Source organism: Tenrec ecaudatus, chromosome 2, assembly GCF_050624435.1.
Source record: "Tenrec ecaudatus isolate mTenEca1 chromosome 2, mTenEca1.hap1, whole genome shotgun sequence".
Classification (NCBI taxonomy): Eukaryota; Metazoa; Chordata; class Mammalia; order Afrosoricida; family Tenrecidae; genus Tenrec; species Tenrec ecaudatus.
In genome coordinates, this window is record NC_134531.1 from 201,240,885 (window position 1) to 201,255,987 (window position 15,103).

Below are 15,103 nucleotides of genomic sequence, written 5' to 3' on the forward strand. Positions count from 1 at the left end.
AAATGTGGTGAAGAAAGCTGATGGTGCCCGGCTATCAAAGATATAGTTTCTGGGGTTTTAAAGGCTTGAAATCAAACAAGCCCTCATCTAGCTCAGAAACAACAAAGTCCACATGGAAGAAGCACACCAGCCCGTGTGATTACAGGGTGCCAAAGGGGTCAGTTATTAGGCATCAAAGAACAAAAGATCATATCACTGTGTGCCTATCTTCCTGATAAGATTGCTGAAGACAAATAGGTGCCTAAGCAAATGTGCTGGAGAAAGCTGATGGTGCAAGGCTATCAAAAGGTATAGCATTGGGGGTCTTAAAAGCTTGAAGGTAAAGAAGAAGTCATCCAGCTTAGAAGCAACAAAGCCCACCCTGAATCCACCACACCGAAGTCAGACACTGGGGGCCTGCAACAGCAGCAAGGGGAGCAGAGCAATGACATCCCCAGAGAATACCAAAAATAGACTGTGGGACCAGGGCATGGTGCCCATGGACTCAACTGGAGAACACTCGTAGGGGACAGCAGATAGACCTTGAAATATTTATAGCGTTTGTTTGTTGTCGTTGTTGTTGCCTTTTGTTGTTGGTGGTGTAGCTACTGTTTTATTTATTATTGTTGCTTTGTTGTGCTTGGTCTTGTGTCGGTGAATATGGTTGTCACTGTATGTATACCTGAAAGGGATAGGCGGGATGGACAAGCCAGAAAAGAGAAAAAATGGGAAGACAGTTCTGGGGTAACATGGGAGAAGGGGAAGAGGGGTAAAAGAGGTGGGTGTTCACAAACTCAGGTACAAGGGAACAACAAGTGACTGAAAATTGATGGCGAGCAGGGTGCAGGAGGTCTGGCAGGGCTTGATCAAGGACAATGTAGGCAAGAGGAATTGATGAAACCGAAATGAAGGCTGAACATGATAGTGGGACAAGAGGAGAATAAAAATAAATAGAGGAAAGAACTAGGAGGCAAAGGGCATTTATAGAGATCTAAAAACAGGGATATGCATAGGTAAATACGTTTATATATGACAAGGAGGGAATAGATCTATGTACATATATTTATAGGTTTAGTATTGGGGAAACAGATGGACAGTGGGCCCTACTCAGGTTCTGCCTCAACACAAGAACACTTTGTTCTAATAATTGGCACTCTGAGATGCTCACCTTCTTTACACGATTGCTAAAGACAAAGTGTGTGCAGAAGCAAATGTGGAGAAGAAAGCTGATGTTGCCTGGCTATCAAAAGAGATAGTGTCTGGGGTCTTAAAAACTTGAAGATAAACAAGCAGCCATCTAGCTGAGAAACAACAAAGCCCACATGAAAGAAGCACACCAGCCCGTGAGATCACAAGGTGGTGAAGGGGTCAGGTATCAGGCATCAAAGAACAAAAAATCCCAACATTGAGAATTAGGGGGAGTGCCGAGTGGGAACCCAAAGGCAACTGGACATTCTCTTACAGAGTGTTCATGGGAGGAGACAGGCCAGTCAGGGAGCATTGTAGCAATGATGAAACATACAACTTTCCTCTGCTTCTTAAAGGCATCCTCCCCACCAAACCTACTATGATCCAAATTCTACCTTACAAATCAGACTTGCCTGGAGAATGTACATGGGGTACAGATAGGAACTGGAAACACAGGGAACCCAGGGCACATGAAACCCTCAGAACTAGTGCTGCGAATGGTGATACCTGGATGGTGGAGGGAAGGTGAGAAGGAAGGGGGGAACAGATTACAAGGACCTACATATAACCTCCTCTCTGGGGTCAGGTAGTGACGAAATGATTCAAGGGGACGTCAGATGGTATAAGGTATGACAAAATAATAATCATTTGTAAATTATCAAGTGTTCCTGGGAGAGGAGTCAGGGGAGAGGGAGGGGGAAAATGAAGAGTGCATACAAGGGGCTCAAGTAGAAAGCAAATAGTTTGAGAATGATGGAAAACAAATGTACAGGAGTGCTTGAGACCATGGATGTATGTGTGGATTGTGAGAAGGGCTGTACAAGCCCACAATAAAGTTATCTAATAAATGATAAAAAAATATTGTTCTAAATAGCTGAATTCCCCCCTTTCTTTGGAGGCTTTTAAATACCTTCTTAGTCTTTGAGTTTTTCTATAATATTTGTATTGTTTGTTTTTTTCTAATTGAAATGTCACCATTTGGGAACCTTTAAAATTGTACAGGTCTTTTCCTTCATTTTAAGATTATACTTTATCTTCCATTATTTTTTTCACAAGACTACATTTTAACATCGATGAAATTTGTGTTGTGTTAATATTACTGCATCTCCCTCTTTATAGAGATATATATGAAAATAATTTAAAAAAACCTTTATCACAGACAGAGTGTTCACTTGTAATAGTGAGGGAAGTCTTTCTGCTGCACTGGAGGATACTTGCCTTTCTTGTCAATTTAACATTGTCTTTATATTTCCAATATATTTATCCCTCTGTGTATTTATCACAATATAAATTTTATATATAATTCAGCTTTGTATTAAAATATTTACTTATATCTTTCCAGATTTACATTCTGCTTCCAGAGTGGACATGTTTTTCTTTTTTTTATAACTACTATTTATAATATATTTTTTGATAGCTATATAACATTCCCAAAATTTTCTCTTTTCATAGAAAGAGTATGCTTTGTATACATCATCAAAAATCAAACTAGATCATCTGTGAAAATTAAACAAAGATTTTATTGGATGAATAACATTGAAACTGGACCAGGGGCTGAGAGTAGGGACAACTACACAAGTGAACGGCCACAGTGACAGCTGTATAACGGCATGTGGCATAAGAGATCAGAGCAACTCCTAGTCAGACCATCTCTAGTAGACTCTACTTCACCCATAGGACTCCATTCCCCACCAAGCAGTTAAACTGAAGGTCCTGGAATCTCTCACGCAGGAACCCTAACAAAGCCTCTGAACACATGCTTAGGGAAGAAGTTAATATCTCGGCTGCAATTGTTATGCTTTCCCTTCCAGGAACCTCCAATTAAAAGCTCCAGCTAGGAACCGAATTCCAGTAACAAAGGATCCACATAACATGAAACCAATAAAGCAATCCAGGAGCAGCAGTGCCTCCTATGGGTTCAGCTAAAGGAAACTTTCACAGAACTTAAACACGGACAGGAACTCACAAGAAAAGGTATATGAATATTCTAGTTGGTTGACATTCACAAAATAATGCTTCAGAGACACAAGACAATAGAATTATGTTGCTAACTGAAAAGTATGAGTCATTTAACATCTTATTTGATGGATATTGGATGGCTAGCCTAAACAAATGGTTGATTTGATTGTTTTTCTGGGAATATGCTGTGAGAAGAAATGGGAGGGGAAAAGAAGGCTGGATAACTGAAGACTTCCTAAGATGTGGTGACCTTTGGTAGTCTGCTTATAAAAGCAATAAATAGAAAGAATAAAAAATCTGGCCTGTGCCTTTGACAGTAGCCTCTCCTTATGGCAAGGACCTAGTTCTTTTGAGCCATTTCACAATATTACAGTTGAATAATCTCTGGCCTATTGTTTCTGCCTCTTTGTGGCAGACAGCTCCAATCCACCATTTGTGATAATTTCATGTGAAGTTAATCTGTACTCATTGGTGTATCTAATTTTTCAGATTTAAACCGAACAGAACATATTTACAGGTTTCCCTCCTATCTAAGGTAGACAATACCCACAAAAACTTTCATAAACCAACAGTCATGAAGCAAAGAAGCAATTACCATTTTTTGTTTGTTTGAAACTGACTTGTGTATCACAAAAGAATGATATATAGTCAGTTTCAATTTTACTTTTAGTGCTTATACAACCACTCAGATGAGTGCTGAGGTCTGGTGGGTAAGGGATTTGCAAGGTTTTTAGGCTGTGGTCCTATACGTGGTTGCATAACCCATATCATGAAACAATGACTGTATTAATCCCCCCTGTGTTTGATGTTTCTTTTATTCTTCTTCCTCTCCTTCTCTTCTTTGTCCTGGTCCTTTTCTTCCTGTAACTCCACCTCTTCCTCCTCCTTATTTTCCCACACTCACCTTCCTTCTTATTTTTCTGTCCCCTACTTCTCTCCCTTCCACCTAGTTCAGACCTACTGGTATTTTTCAAAGTCTTTTCCTTTGTTGTGAAAATCATTTTTCTTTTTCTTTCTTGCTTCATAATTATGTGCCTTAAAGATTTATCTTTATGAGATTTACTAACTTTGCTGATCATAATGTCTTCCAATATTATCCGTGTCATGAGATGTTTGACTTGTCCTTGTGTTGTAGAAATGTGTAATACTCCATTGTATGTATGTACCAGAGTATATTTATCCATTCCTCTATAGATGGGGTTTTGATTGTTTCCATGATGCAATTATACAAATTTCCATAATAAATATGGGTGTTCATAGGTCTGTTTGTTCCTGCTATGTTCTTTATTTCTTTAGTGATTGCAGGATCATAAGATAGTTGCATTTGTTTAAAGAATCCCCATACTGTTTTCCATAATGGTTGTACAATTTTGCAATTCCAATTGCAGTGTGTAAGCATTCTAATCTCTCCACATCCTTTCCAGAATTTGTTATTTTCTGTTTATTTGGTTTTAGTCTTTTTTTTTTTTAATTTCACTAAGACTGTCAGTGTGAAGAGGTATCATTGTTTTAGTTTGTATTCCTCTCATGGTATTATTTCATATGATTATTGGCTGTCTGATGTCTTCTTTAGTAAGCTTTCTATTCCCGTGTTTTGCCCATCTTCACTGGGTTATTTGCATTTTTCTTATTGAGAAATTATGGTTTTCTATATGTTTTTTAAAGTAGCCCTTTATCTGATATATCACTGACGAATATACTTTCCAATCTGTGGGTGCTATTTTTACTCTCTTGATGAAGACCTTTAATGTACGTAAATGCCATATTTTGGGAGGTCCGGGCCTTCTATTTTGTCTTCTTTAGTGGGGTGCTTTGCATTATGTATGGTAGGGTACTTCTGCCTAGTTTATTTACATTTTGGGGAACTTAAATTTTCCCTTTTGTCATCGATGGTCCACATGGCACTAGGGTTATTTTCAGGTTTTTAATCCACCTTGAGCTTGTTTTAGTACATGGTATGAGTATAGGTTCTGTTTCTTTCTTGAGTAGGTGGAGATCCAACTTTCCCAGCACAATTTATTGAAGAGACCATATCTTCCTTACGTAGTTCTAATCCTTTATCACAGCTCATGTGTCTATCTGTGTTTGGTTGTTATTTCTGTGTTCTCTGTTCTAATCTATTTGGCCACATCCCTGTCAATGTACCCATATCAAACTAACTTTATAATTGTGACTGTATAATATAACTTGAAGTCTGGAGTAAAGGTAGAATGTGGCCTCAGGATTAAGACAAGGATTATTAATAACCTGCGATATGCAGATGACACAACCTTGCTTGCTGAAAGGGAAGAGGACTTGGAGCACTTGCTGATGAACATCAAGGAATGTAGGCTTCCTCATGGAGTGTGACTCAATGTACAGGAGACTAAAATCCTCACAACTGTACCAGTGGCAACATCATGCTACAGAGAACAAAGGATGAATTTGTTATGATTGTTGTCTTTAGTGGATGCAGTCAAGAGATCAAAAGATGTATTGCATTAGGTAAATGTGCTGCATAGGACCTCTTCAGAATAATGAAAAGCAGAGAGTTTACTTTGAGGAATAATGTGTGCCTGACCTGTGCCATGGTATTTTCAAATGCCTCTTATGCATGTGAAAGTTGGACATTGAATAAGAATGTCTGAAGACTGTCCCTGGAGAAGGACAACCTGCTTGGTAAAGTGGACAGGCAGCAAAAAAGGAAAGGCCCTCCATGGGAGGGACAGGCATAGTGCTTGCAACAGTGGATTCCTGCAGGAGAATATTTGTGAGGCTGGCACAGGACTGGACAGTGTTCCGTTCTCTCGTGGACACGGTTGCTATGGGAACCATTTCCATGGTCCCTAACAACAGCTACATTTGATTTTTGGTAAGACTTATTCCTAATTATTTTATCCTTAGGGTATTTATTGTAGATGCCATTGTTCTTTTCATAGTCATCTTCTTAAATATGCAAGACTACTTGATTTTTGTATGATGAACATATAGCCTGGTACAATACAAACATTTCAATTAGTTTCAACAAATTCTAACTGAATATATGGGGTTTTCTACATAGGATCATATCATTTGCAAATAAAGAAGCTTCTTCTTCAGTGCCAGTGTGGTTGCCTTTCATATCTCTGATTATTCCTTATGTCTCTAAGAATTCCAGGACTATGTTGAGTAAGAGTATTGAAAGGGCAAACTTGTCAGACTCCCATTCAAAAGGTAAATGTATTCAATGTCTTTCCATGAATTGAGTTTCTTAAATGTGCACTCAATTGTTCCTCATTCTATGACCCCTCCAGGACTGGTTCCCAAGAGGGTTAATTTAGGTTGCTACTTTCTCAGAAAGTGGGAGAATTCATTTATCTTGAAATTTTCTTGGTTCTTTTTTTTTTTTAAAGAGACCATTTGGAGCATCTTTTCAATTTTATAGTTTTGCAGTTAAATTCTCTGCATATTTGTATTTACACAGACTCTGTAGCCACGTGTTAAGTTCAGTTTGTGTGTGTGTGAGGGAAATGATTGGTTGTTGTTGTGGCTATCTTGGCTTTATCAAGCTGCAATCATCTTCTTCTTATTTTCTTCATATCTCCATTGAGAAATAATTGACATGCATTCTATGCACTTAAATTGTAAATATATTTTGTTAGTATAATAACAGAATTGTTATTTCATTGCCACAGTCCATGGAGGAGTCGACTGACATCTGTGTTCTCCCCCAAAACAAGCAAACAACAACAACATCAAAAAACCACAAGAACCTAACATTCTTTCTTATCTGTTTCAAATCAGTGCTTGACTCACAACTTAAGCCCTGTAATCAAATCAATTCCAATGCATCATGATCCTCTAGGACCGAGTAGAGCCCCTCCATATGGTTTCCAATGCTATGAATCTTTACAGGAGCAGTGAGTCTCATCTATTTGCTGCAAAATGGTTGATAATTTGGGGCCATAACCTAATGTTAACCTTTTAATCTACTATCAAAACTTATACTAAGCCAAGGACAAAGCAATCTTTATTAATTAGCAAATTTTGGTGACTTAAAAGTGATTTCAAGGAAAACAATCTGCTCAAAGTTGAAGGTTCACAATTGGAACTCAGGGAAATAGCTCGGGTGGGTTATTCCAACATCTATGAAACCAACAAATCTGGACTCCATGGAAACTAAAAGTAGTTCTTAATACCATTTTTTCCATTGACATGCCTATTTATAAATATCTGAAAAAATTAAATTATGTATTGTATACACCTGTATGACTGTGTCAAACACACATACACAAGGGATATTAAATTAATAAATGCTTGTGATTTAAAGATTTTATTTTATTGAAAATTACATTAATATTTTTGTGAAATATCTTTCATACAGTGAGCTCATTACTAAATTCTTTCCTATTACATATAAATGATTATATGAAGAATATAATGAAATAAGGTAAACCATAACAAACATCAAATCTGCACCATTCGTATTTTGTTTTCATCTTCAGGTCTTTATTAATTTTACCACTGTACCTAAAACTAATTAACAGGTATCTTACCATTTTTAACTTATGAATAAATAGCCCTAGAAGAAGTAGTGGATACAAAATGAGACTTGTTGAATTTTGAGAAATGGTATATCAAAACATTTATAAGTCCTAGCCAATGAAACAAAGGTGCATAAGATAAGGCACTTAGTTGGTAAAGTTTCATAATGACAAAAAGATCAATGACTGTACAGAGGAGAAGACATCAGGATGACTTGAAATGATCTAAGTGTACATCAGTGGGGTTGCGGCCTCTTCTCTTTATTATTAAAGAAGATAAGAATAATTCTAAGAGGAATCCACGATATTACATGAAAGAAAGTGAGGGAGAATTAGAAATTGAGAGAGTAACAGTTTCTGCCTGTGGGAAAAAGCATACTCCAAGTAGGATCAACAGAATAGGCTTTTTTTGGTGGGAAATGATTTGAATGCACGGAAATGGTGCAAAAGTATAATAAAATCCATATATCATTGTTGGCTTAATGTTGTTGTTTATAGAAGCATTGGTCTTATTTCTACATGTGAAAAGATGCAAATATAGAGAAGAATTCATAGCCAGCATCAACTACTCTTCTTCTCACTGAATAGAAGAACTGACCTCTAAGACAAAACAGAGTTTAGCTAAAACAAGGGTCTCAGATTTACAATGTTAGGAACATATCACAGGACCAGGTAATATTTTGTTTCATTCTGTTAGCATATAGCCTCAAAAAGTCAGAGTTGATTCACTGACAAGTAACAGCAAAATATGAATATATGGGACACAAAATAATTACATAACAACATTTTCACGTAACAAATGAACAGTACTTGGGAAATTAGACACACATGGCCAGAGATGGAGAAAATATATTCTCTTTTTGGGGCCCATTGTAAAACCTAGAATGTATTTTGTCTCAGGACATGGAGAGAAGCTAAGAAATATACAGTGTTAGTAGAATCCAAATTTGAATAAGTGGCAGAGTAATTGATCAGGTAAGTAGTCCTTTCAGGAAAATAGTTAGGCAAGTAAGGTTAGTAAAGTAAAATATATGACATATCAGTATTTCTGTACTTCATACCTACCTATATCTATAAAAATATAGAAATAAAAGTGAACATAGGTATAGGTTTTATAAATGAAAATATATAGTTCTATGCATGGATGTGTATATTTAAAAATAAGTATAGGTATGAATATGTGTATGTGCCTATAGATCCACAATTTCATTAAAAAAAATATTCAGTTCTCAGTCCCTAGGATAGAATAGTGAGTTATATATTGGGTTGCTAAACACAAGGTCAGCAATTTGAACTCACTGGAATCTGTGGGGAAAATGAGAGTATAAACTCTTTGAAAGACTTACTAGATGAGAAACTCTAAGGAGCAATTCTACTTTGTCCTATTGAGTCACTGTGAATCAGTGAGGTTTTTGTTTTGTTTTGATACCAGAGCAACTAATAATATTTTCCTATTTACTCTAATATCTAATTTTATTATAATTTTTATGTTAAAAGTAGGTAGAATCACATACTTATATAAGTACATCACATGGTTATTTTATGCATCTTACAACCATAGAGATGAAGCTGACTCCTAGAGACCATATAGGACATGGCAGAAGTGCCCTTCTGGGTTGCCAACACTGTGACTCTTTTTTTTTAAAAAATGTTTTATTAGGGGCTCATACAACTCTTATCACAGTCCATACATATGCATACATCAATTGTATAAAGCATATCTGTACATTCTTTGCCCTAATCATTTTCTTATCTTTCTTTCTTTTTTTTCCTTTTCTTTTTTTACATTTTATTAGGGACTCATACAACTCTTATCACAATCCATACATATACATACATCAATTGTATAAAGCACATCCATACATTCCCCGCCCCAATCATTCTATAAGCATTTGCTCTCCACTTAAGAACTTTGCATCAGGTCCTCTTTTATGTCCCCTCCCTCCCCATTCCCCCCTCCCTCATGTGCCCTTTGTAATTTATACATTGTTATTTTGTCATATCTTGCCCTATCCGGAGTCTCCCTTCCCCCCCTTCTCTGCCGTCCCTCACCCAGGGAGGAGGTCACATGTGGATCCCTGTAATCAGTTCCCCCTTTCCAACCCACTCACCCTCCACTCTCCCAGCATCGACCCTCACACCCTTGGTCCTGAAGGTATCATCCACCCTGGATTCCCTGTGCCTCCAGCCCTCATATGTAGCAGTGTACAACCTCTGCCCTATCCAGCCCTGCAAGGTAGAATTTGGATCATAGTAGTTGGGGGGGAGGAAGCATCCAGGATCTGGGGGAAAGCTGTGCTCTTCATCGGTACTACCTCGCACCCTGACTGACCCATCTCCTCTCCTAAACCCCTCTATGAGAGAGAGGATCTCCAGTGGCCGACATTGGGCCTTAGGTCTCCACTCTGCACTTCCCCCTTCATTCAATATGATATATATATATATATATCTATATATATATATATATATATATATATATATATATATATATATATATAGATATAGATATATATATATATATATAGATATATATACACACACACACACAAACATATTCTTTTTATTTTTTTTTGCATGATGCCTTATACCTGGTCCCTTTGGCACCTCGTGATCTCACTGGCTGGTGTGCTTCTTCCATGTGGGCTTTTTTGCTTCTGAGCTAGATGGCCACTTCTTTATCTTCAAGCCTTTAAGACCCCAGACACTATCTCTTTTGATAGCCGGGCACCATCAGCTTTCTTCGCCACATTTGCTTATGCACCCATTTGTCTTCAGCGATCCTATCATGGAGGTGTGCAGCCAATGATATGATGATTTTTTGTTCTTTGATGCCTGATAACTGATCCCTTTGTGATCACTCGCTCACACAGGCTGGTGTGTTCTTCCATGTGGACTTTGTTGCTTCTGAGCTAGATGGCTGCTTGTTTATCTTCAAGCCTTTAAGACCCCAGTCACTATCTCTTTTGATAGCCGGGCACCATCAGCTTTCTTCACCATATTTACTTGTTCGCCCACTTTGGCTTCAGCAGTTGTGTTGGGAGAGTGAGCATCATATAGTACCAATTTAATAAACGAAAGTATTCATGCATTGAGGGAGTGATTGAGTAGAGGCCCAAGGTCCTTCAGCCACCTTAATATTAAACCTATAAATGTAGACAATTAGATCTATTTCCCCATCCTCATATATATGTTTGCATGTACACGTCTTTGTCTAGACCTCCAAAAATGCCTCTTGACTCCCAGCTCCTTCCTCCATCTCCCTTGACTTTCCTCCTGCCCCACCACCATGATCTGTCCCCACCTGGGCTACAGCTATACCTCTTTTCTACGCAACCTTACCCTTGATCGTTCCCCACCAGGCCTGCCACTCCCCCCTCACTACCATTTTGGGTCCCATGTTGTTCCCTTGTCCCTGTGTTTATTAACAGCACTTCCTTACCCTTCTCCCCCTCCCCCAGCCGGAACTGTCTGTCCCTCCGGAACTGTCTGTCCTATTGTTTTTCCTCCAGATAGTTCATCCAGCCTGTCCTATTCAGACAGACCTGTGGAGACACTAACATGCACGAAAACAAGACAGAGGAAAACAAAGCAACAGTATACAACCAGACAATAAAACAACAAAAACAAACCACTGACAAAGTATAAAACAAAACACTTCACAAAAGAAAGGCTTGTAGTTCGTTCAAGGATCATTTGCTGACCCTTAGGAGCGTTTTCCAGTCCAGTATGTTGGGGCACCACGCCCTGGCCCCAAAGTCCACTTTCAGCATTCCCTGGGGACCTTGCCACTCCATTCCCTTGCTGTTCCACTGCACCCCCCCAGTGCTTTGCCTCGGTGTGGTGGGATCAGGTCAGGTGCAATTCCCACACTGTGTCTCCGGTGCTGTCCTCTGTATCGCCCTTAGTCACTGAGGGGCATCATGTCTCATAGTAGGGCCAGCCATGCTGTTCTCTCTGTGGACTGGCTGCTCTACTCAGGAACATCATCCTCACGGCCTCGTGGGCCAGGCTAACACTGTGACTCTTTAGGGAGTAGAAAGTCCCATCTTTCTTCTCCTGAGAAGCTGGTGATTTCAGACTGCTGACATTGCAGGTAGTAATCTGACATATAACAAGGATGCCAACAGTGGTCATAGATAACAGTAGATAGCTAGATAGATAAAGAGTGTCATACATAGACAAAGAAAAAAAAGACATAAATCCTTTGCCAATTTTTGACCCTATAGAACAAATTAGAATGGCCACATGGGATTCCCAAGACTGTAGTCTTTCCAAAGCTGACTGTTAACTCTTTCTCACTCTGAGGAGCTGGATTGGAACAGGTGGATTGAAAATGCTGACTTTCCATTACCTGCCAGGTGCTTAACCAATGTTCTTAATGAGTCTTTATATATAGGTATAACTATAGGGTATGCGTGTTAATTTCTATATGATTCAAAGCTCTGGCTGTTTATCAAAATATAAAATTATTATCCCTATAAATCTGTCCAAACTTTACTATAAATACAGATTTTGTGAATTTCTAAATAAATAATATCTTCCTTGCTTATGTTTTATGACATAAAACTTTTCTGAGAGCCCCTTTTACTTCTGCGTTCCTCAGGCTGTAGATGAGGGGGTTTAACATCGGGGTAATAACACCATACAGCATGGAGATGAGCCTGTCTCTGGCTGGGGAGTGGTGACTGGAGGAAGGACGGATGTAGGTAAATATCATTGTACCATAGAACAAACAAACCACCAGGAGATGGGAAGCACAGGTGGAGAAGGCTTTGCGTTTCCCTTCTGCTGACCGGATTTTCAGGATGGTGGATATAATGTAAATATAAGAGATACCAGTGATAAAGAAGGCACTGATTCCTAAAGTACCTCCTACCACTAAGACAAGCATTTCTGCCACATAAGTAGGGGAACAAGAGAGGGCCACCACTGGAGGAATGTCACAATAATATTGGTTGACACGATTAGATTTACAGAAAGACAGACGGAATGTGAACACGGTGTGCAGAAGGGAGTTCAGAAACCCTGCTGCCCAGGTACCAGCAGTGAGAAGGACAGAGTGTCCCTTTGTCATGATGAGGGTATAACGAAGAGGGAAACATATGGCCACATATCGGTCATAAGCCATGACAGCCAGAAGGAAGACTTCTGTCCCTGTCAGAGCCACTAGGAAAAACAGCTGTATAGCACAACCAGCAAAAGAAATGTTTTGCACCTGAGTCAAGAGATTCTTGAGCATCTTGGGTACAGTGGCTGATGGACAGAAAATATCTAACAAGGAGAGATTTGCCAAAAAATAATACATGGGTGTGTGCAGCTTCTTCTCCGTCAAAATGGCGAGGAGAATGGCTCCATTTCCTACCAAAGTGACCTGATAGATGGCAGCAAAGATGACAAAAAGCGGATAGCGCACCTCAGGGAGGTCAGATAACCCTATGAGGATGAACTCCATGACTGTTAGGTTGTAGACATCCATCTCTTCTCTCCACTGGTGTATTTCTGGATGCAAAGAAGCCAACAGCCACAGGTTAGGCTCCAAACCAAGGAATTTGGTGATGAGAAACACTTAGAAAATAATAGGATTGTGACTGCCAATGAGTTGTACTCACCCTGTATCAATTAAGCAAACAAATAAACAAAAAGCCACTGTCATCAAGTCCATTCTGACTCATAGAGATCCTGTAAGACAGGGTAGAACTGTGCGTATGGGTTTCTGAGACTATAACTCTGTGTGGGAGTAGAAATACTGGTCTCTCTCCTGCTGAGCGGCTGATAGCTACAAACCACTGTCCTTGTAGTTCGATGCCAAAACATAACCACTAAGACACCCCAGCTCCTTTTATGACAATCACAGATTCAAATATTGCATTAACTTTGTGCATGATATTTCTTTATGCATGATAATTACTTTCTTAACAAGGGCCTTTTAAATGTTCACCTACTCAATAAATTCATGGTTGACCTTTAGCAGTACAGGAAATCTCACCATTTAGTGAAAACTTAAATGAAGATGCCATCCTTGGTAACACATTTACTTTATTCTGCTATGTATTGGTATGGTATGTTTATTTCTGTACTATCTCAATCCTATCTTCTTATACGTTAAACTGTTTGCATCTGAGAGACAGAAATTAAAATGTAAATAATTGAATGTTGAGTGCAGGACTGACTGAATTGTGCATCTTCTGTAAAGATGGTTCTCCATAATTTCAAATTTATACTTTCCAAAATATGTGCATTGTGTTCATAACTCTGGAACAAGTTTATCTTAATAAAAATAAATTTAGTCTGTAAAACATAAATTGAACCTATTTATTTGTATGAATGCGGCTCAAATGTAAACAGACATAATAACATATAGGTTTAAGCACGCATTCCCTTAAAATATACATTTTTACTGTTTATCAAAATGCTTAAGCAAACATGGGATTTTGAAAAATTTATGTGCTAGACGGTACATCATGCATATATTGTACTTATTAATTTTCAAATTATATTAGAATATAACATAATATTTCAAATATAAACCATTTATTTCATATTTAATCATAAATTATAAAATAATTTAACTTGAGATTGAAAATTTGTACTTCAAAGTGTTTTATATCACATTTAGCAATTTTCTTTTGCTTAAAACATGCATTACAGAAAATTCAAAAATAATATAAGGTTAGAAATTTAAAGTCAAATTCCTATTTGGCATCCATTCTATTTGCTTTTCAACTGGTAGTAATTTGGGGCAAATATGAACTGTGAGGCATAAATTACACAAGTTATACATAATGATTTAGCTACTCAAATGGACATGCATTATTTTGTACAAACCTTTTCCTTGCTTCCCTGTTGAGTACAAGTCTCTGAGCGTACATGGACGATGTGAGGATTCTTCCTTTATGCCACCTGAGAGACAAGGTCTGTACTGAACTTCTGAGGAAAAATATGAAAACAAAACTCTGATGAAGGATTTTAAAATCATGATATTTATAAAACGAGTTCTTATAATAAGTATCAAAACATCGTGGATACCATTACTCAATCAACCAGATTTTTTTTATTGTGTAAACGAAGCAAAATGGAAACAATATATGGCTGCTGGGAAAATTTTCAAATATTAAAAACTCTTAAAGAGAAATTAAATTTGTTATTCTATATGCGTAATTACTAAAAGTATGAAAATATAATAACAATATCCATAAGATAAAAGGAGAAATTAAAAATTCAGAGTATTGTTTAGGTTACATAATAAAATCAATTTTTCACCTATGTTTATTAATTTTACTTCCTCTGTGTAAACAAGAGTTTTCAAAAACCATAGCCTCCTGATAAGAGCCTCTAGTCTAGCTCTATATCTGGTTATATGAATATGTGTTGTATAAATAATAACATGCATTTTCCCTATATTTTGGCAATTTATATTCAAAATAAAACTTTAAAGCACATTGCGGTATAGATGCCAAAATTGTTCAAGTGGGAAT

General features: G+C 37.8%; 1 protein-coding gene across 1 annotated transcript; it reads right to left on the bottom strand.

Moving 5' to 3' along the window:
- Positions 1–12,174: 12,174 nt before the first annotated feature.
- LOC142440425 (olfactory receptor 5V1-like) lies at positions 12,175–13,104 on the bottom strand. Its single transcript, XM_075542872.1, has one exon. It carries the CDS (start codon positions 13,102–13,104, stop codon positions 12,175–12,177), a length of 930 nt encoding a protein of 309 aa, XP_075398987.1.
- Positions 13,105–15,103: the final 1,999 nt, after the last annotated feature.

Excerpts from the sequence above, each read along its gene's own strand:
- LOC142440425 (XM_075542872.1), bottom strand. The coding sequence starts at position 13,104 with ATGGATGTCTACAACCTAACAGTCATGGAGTTCATCCTCATAGGGTTA.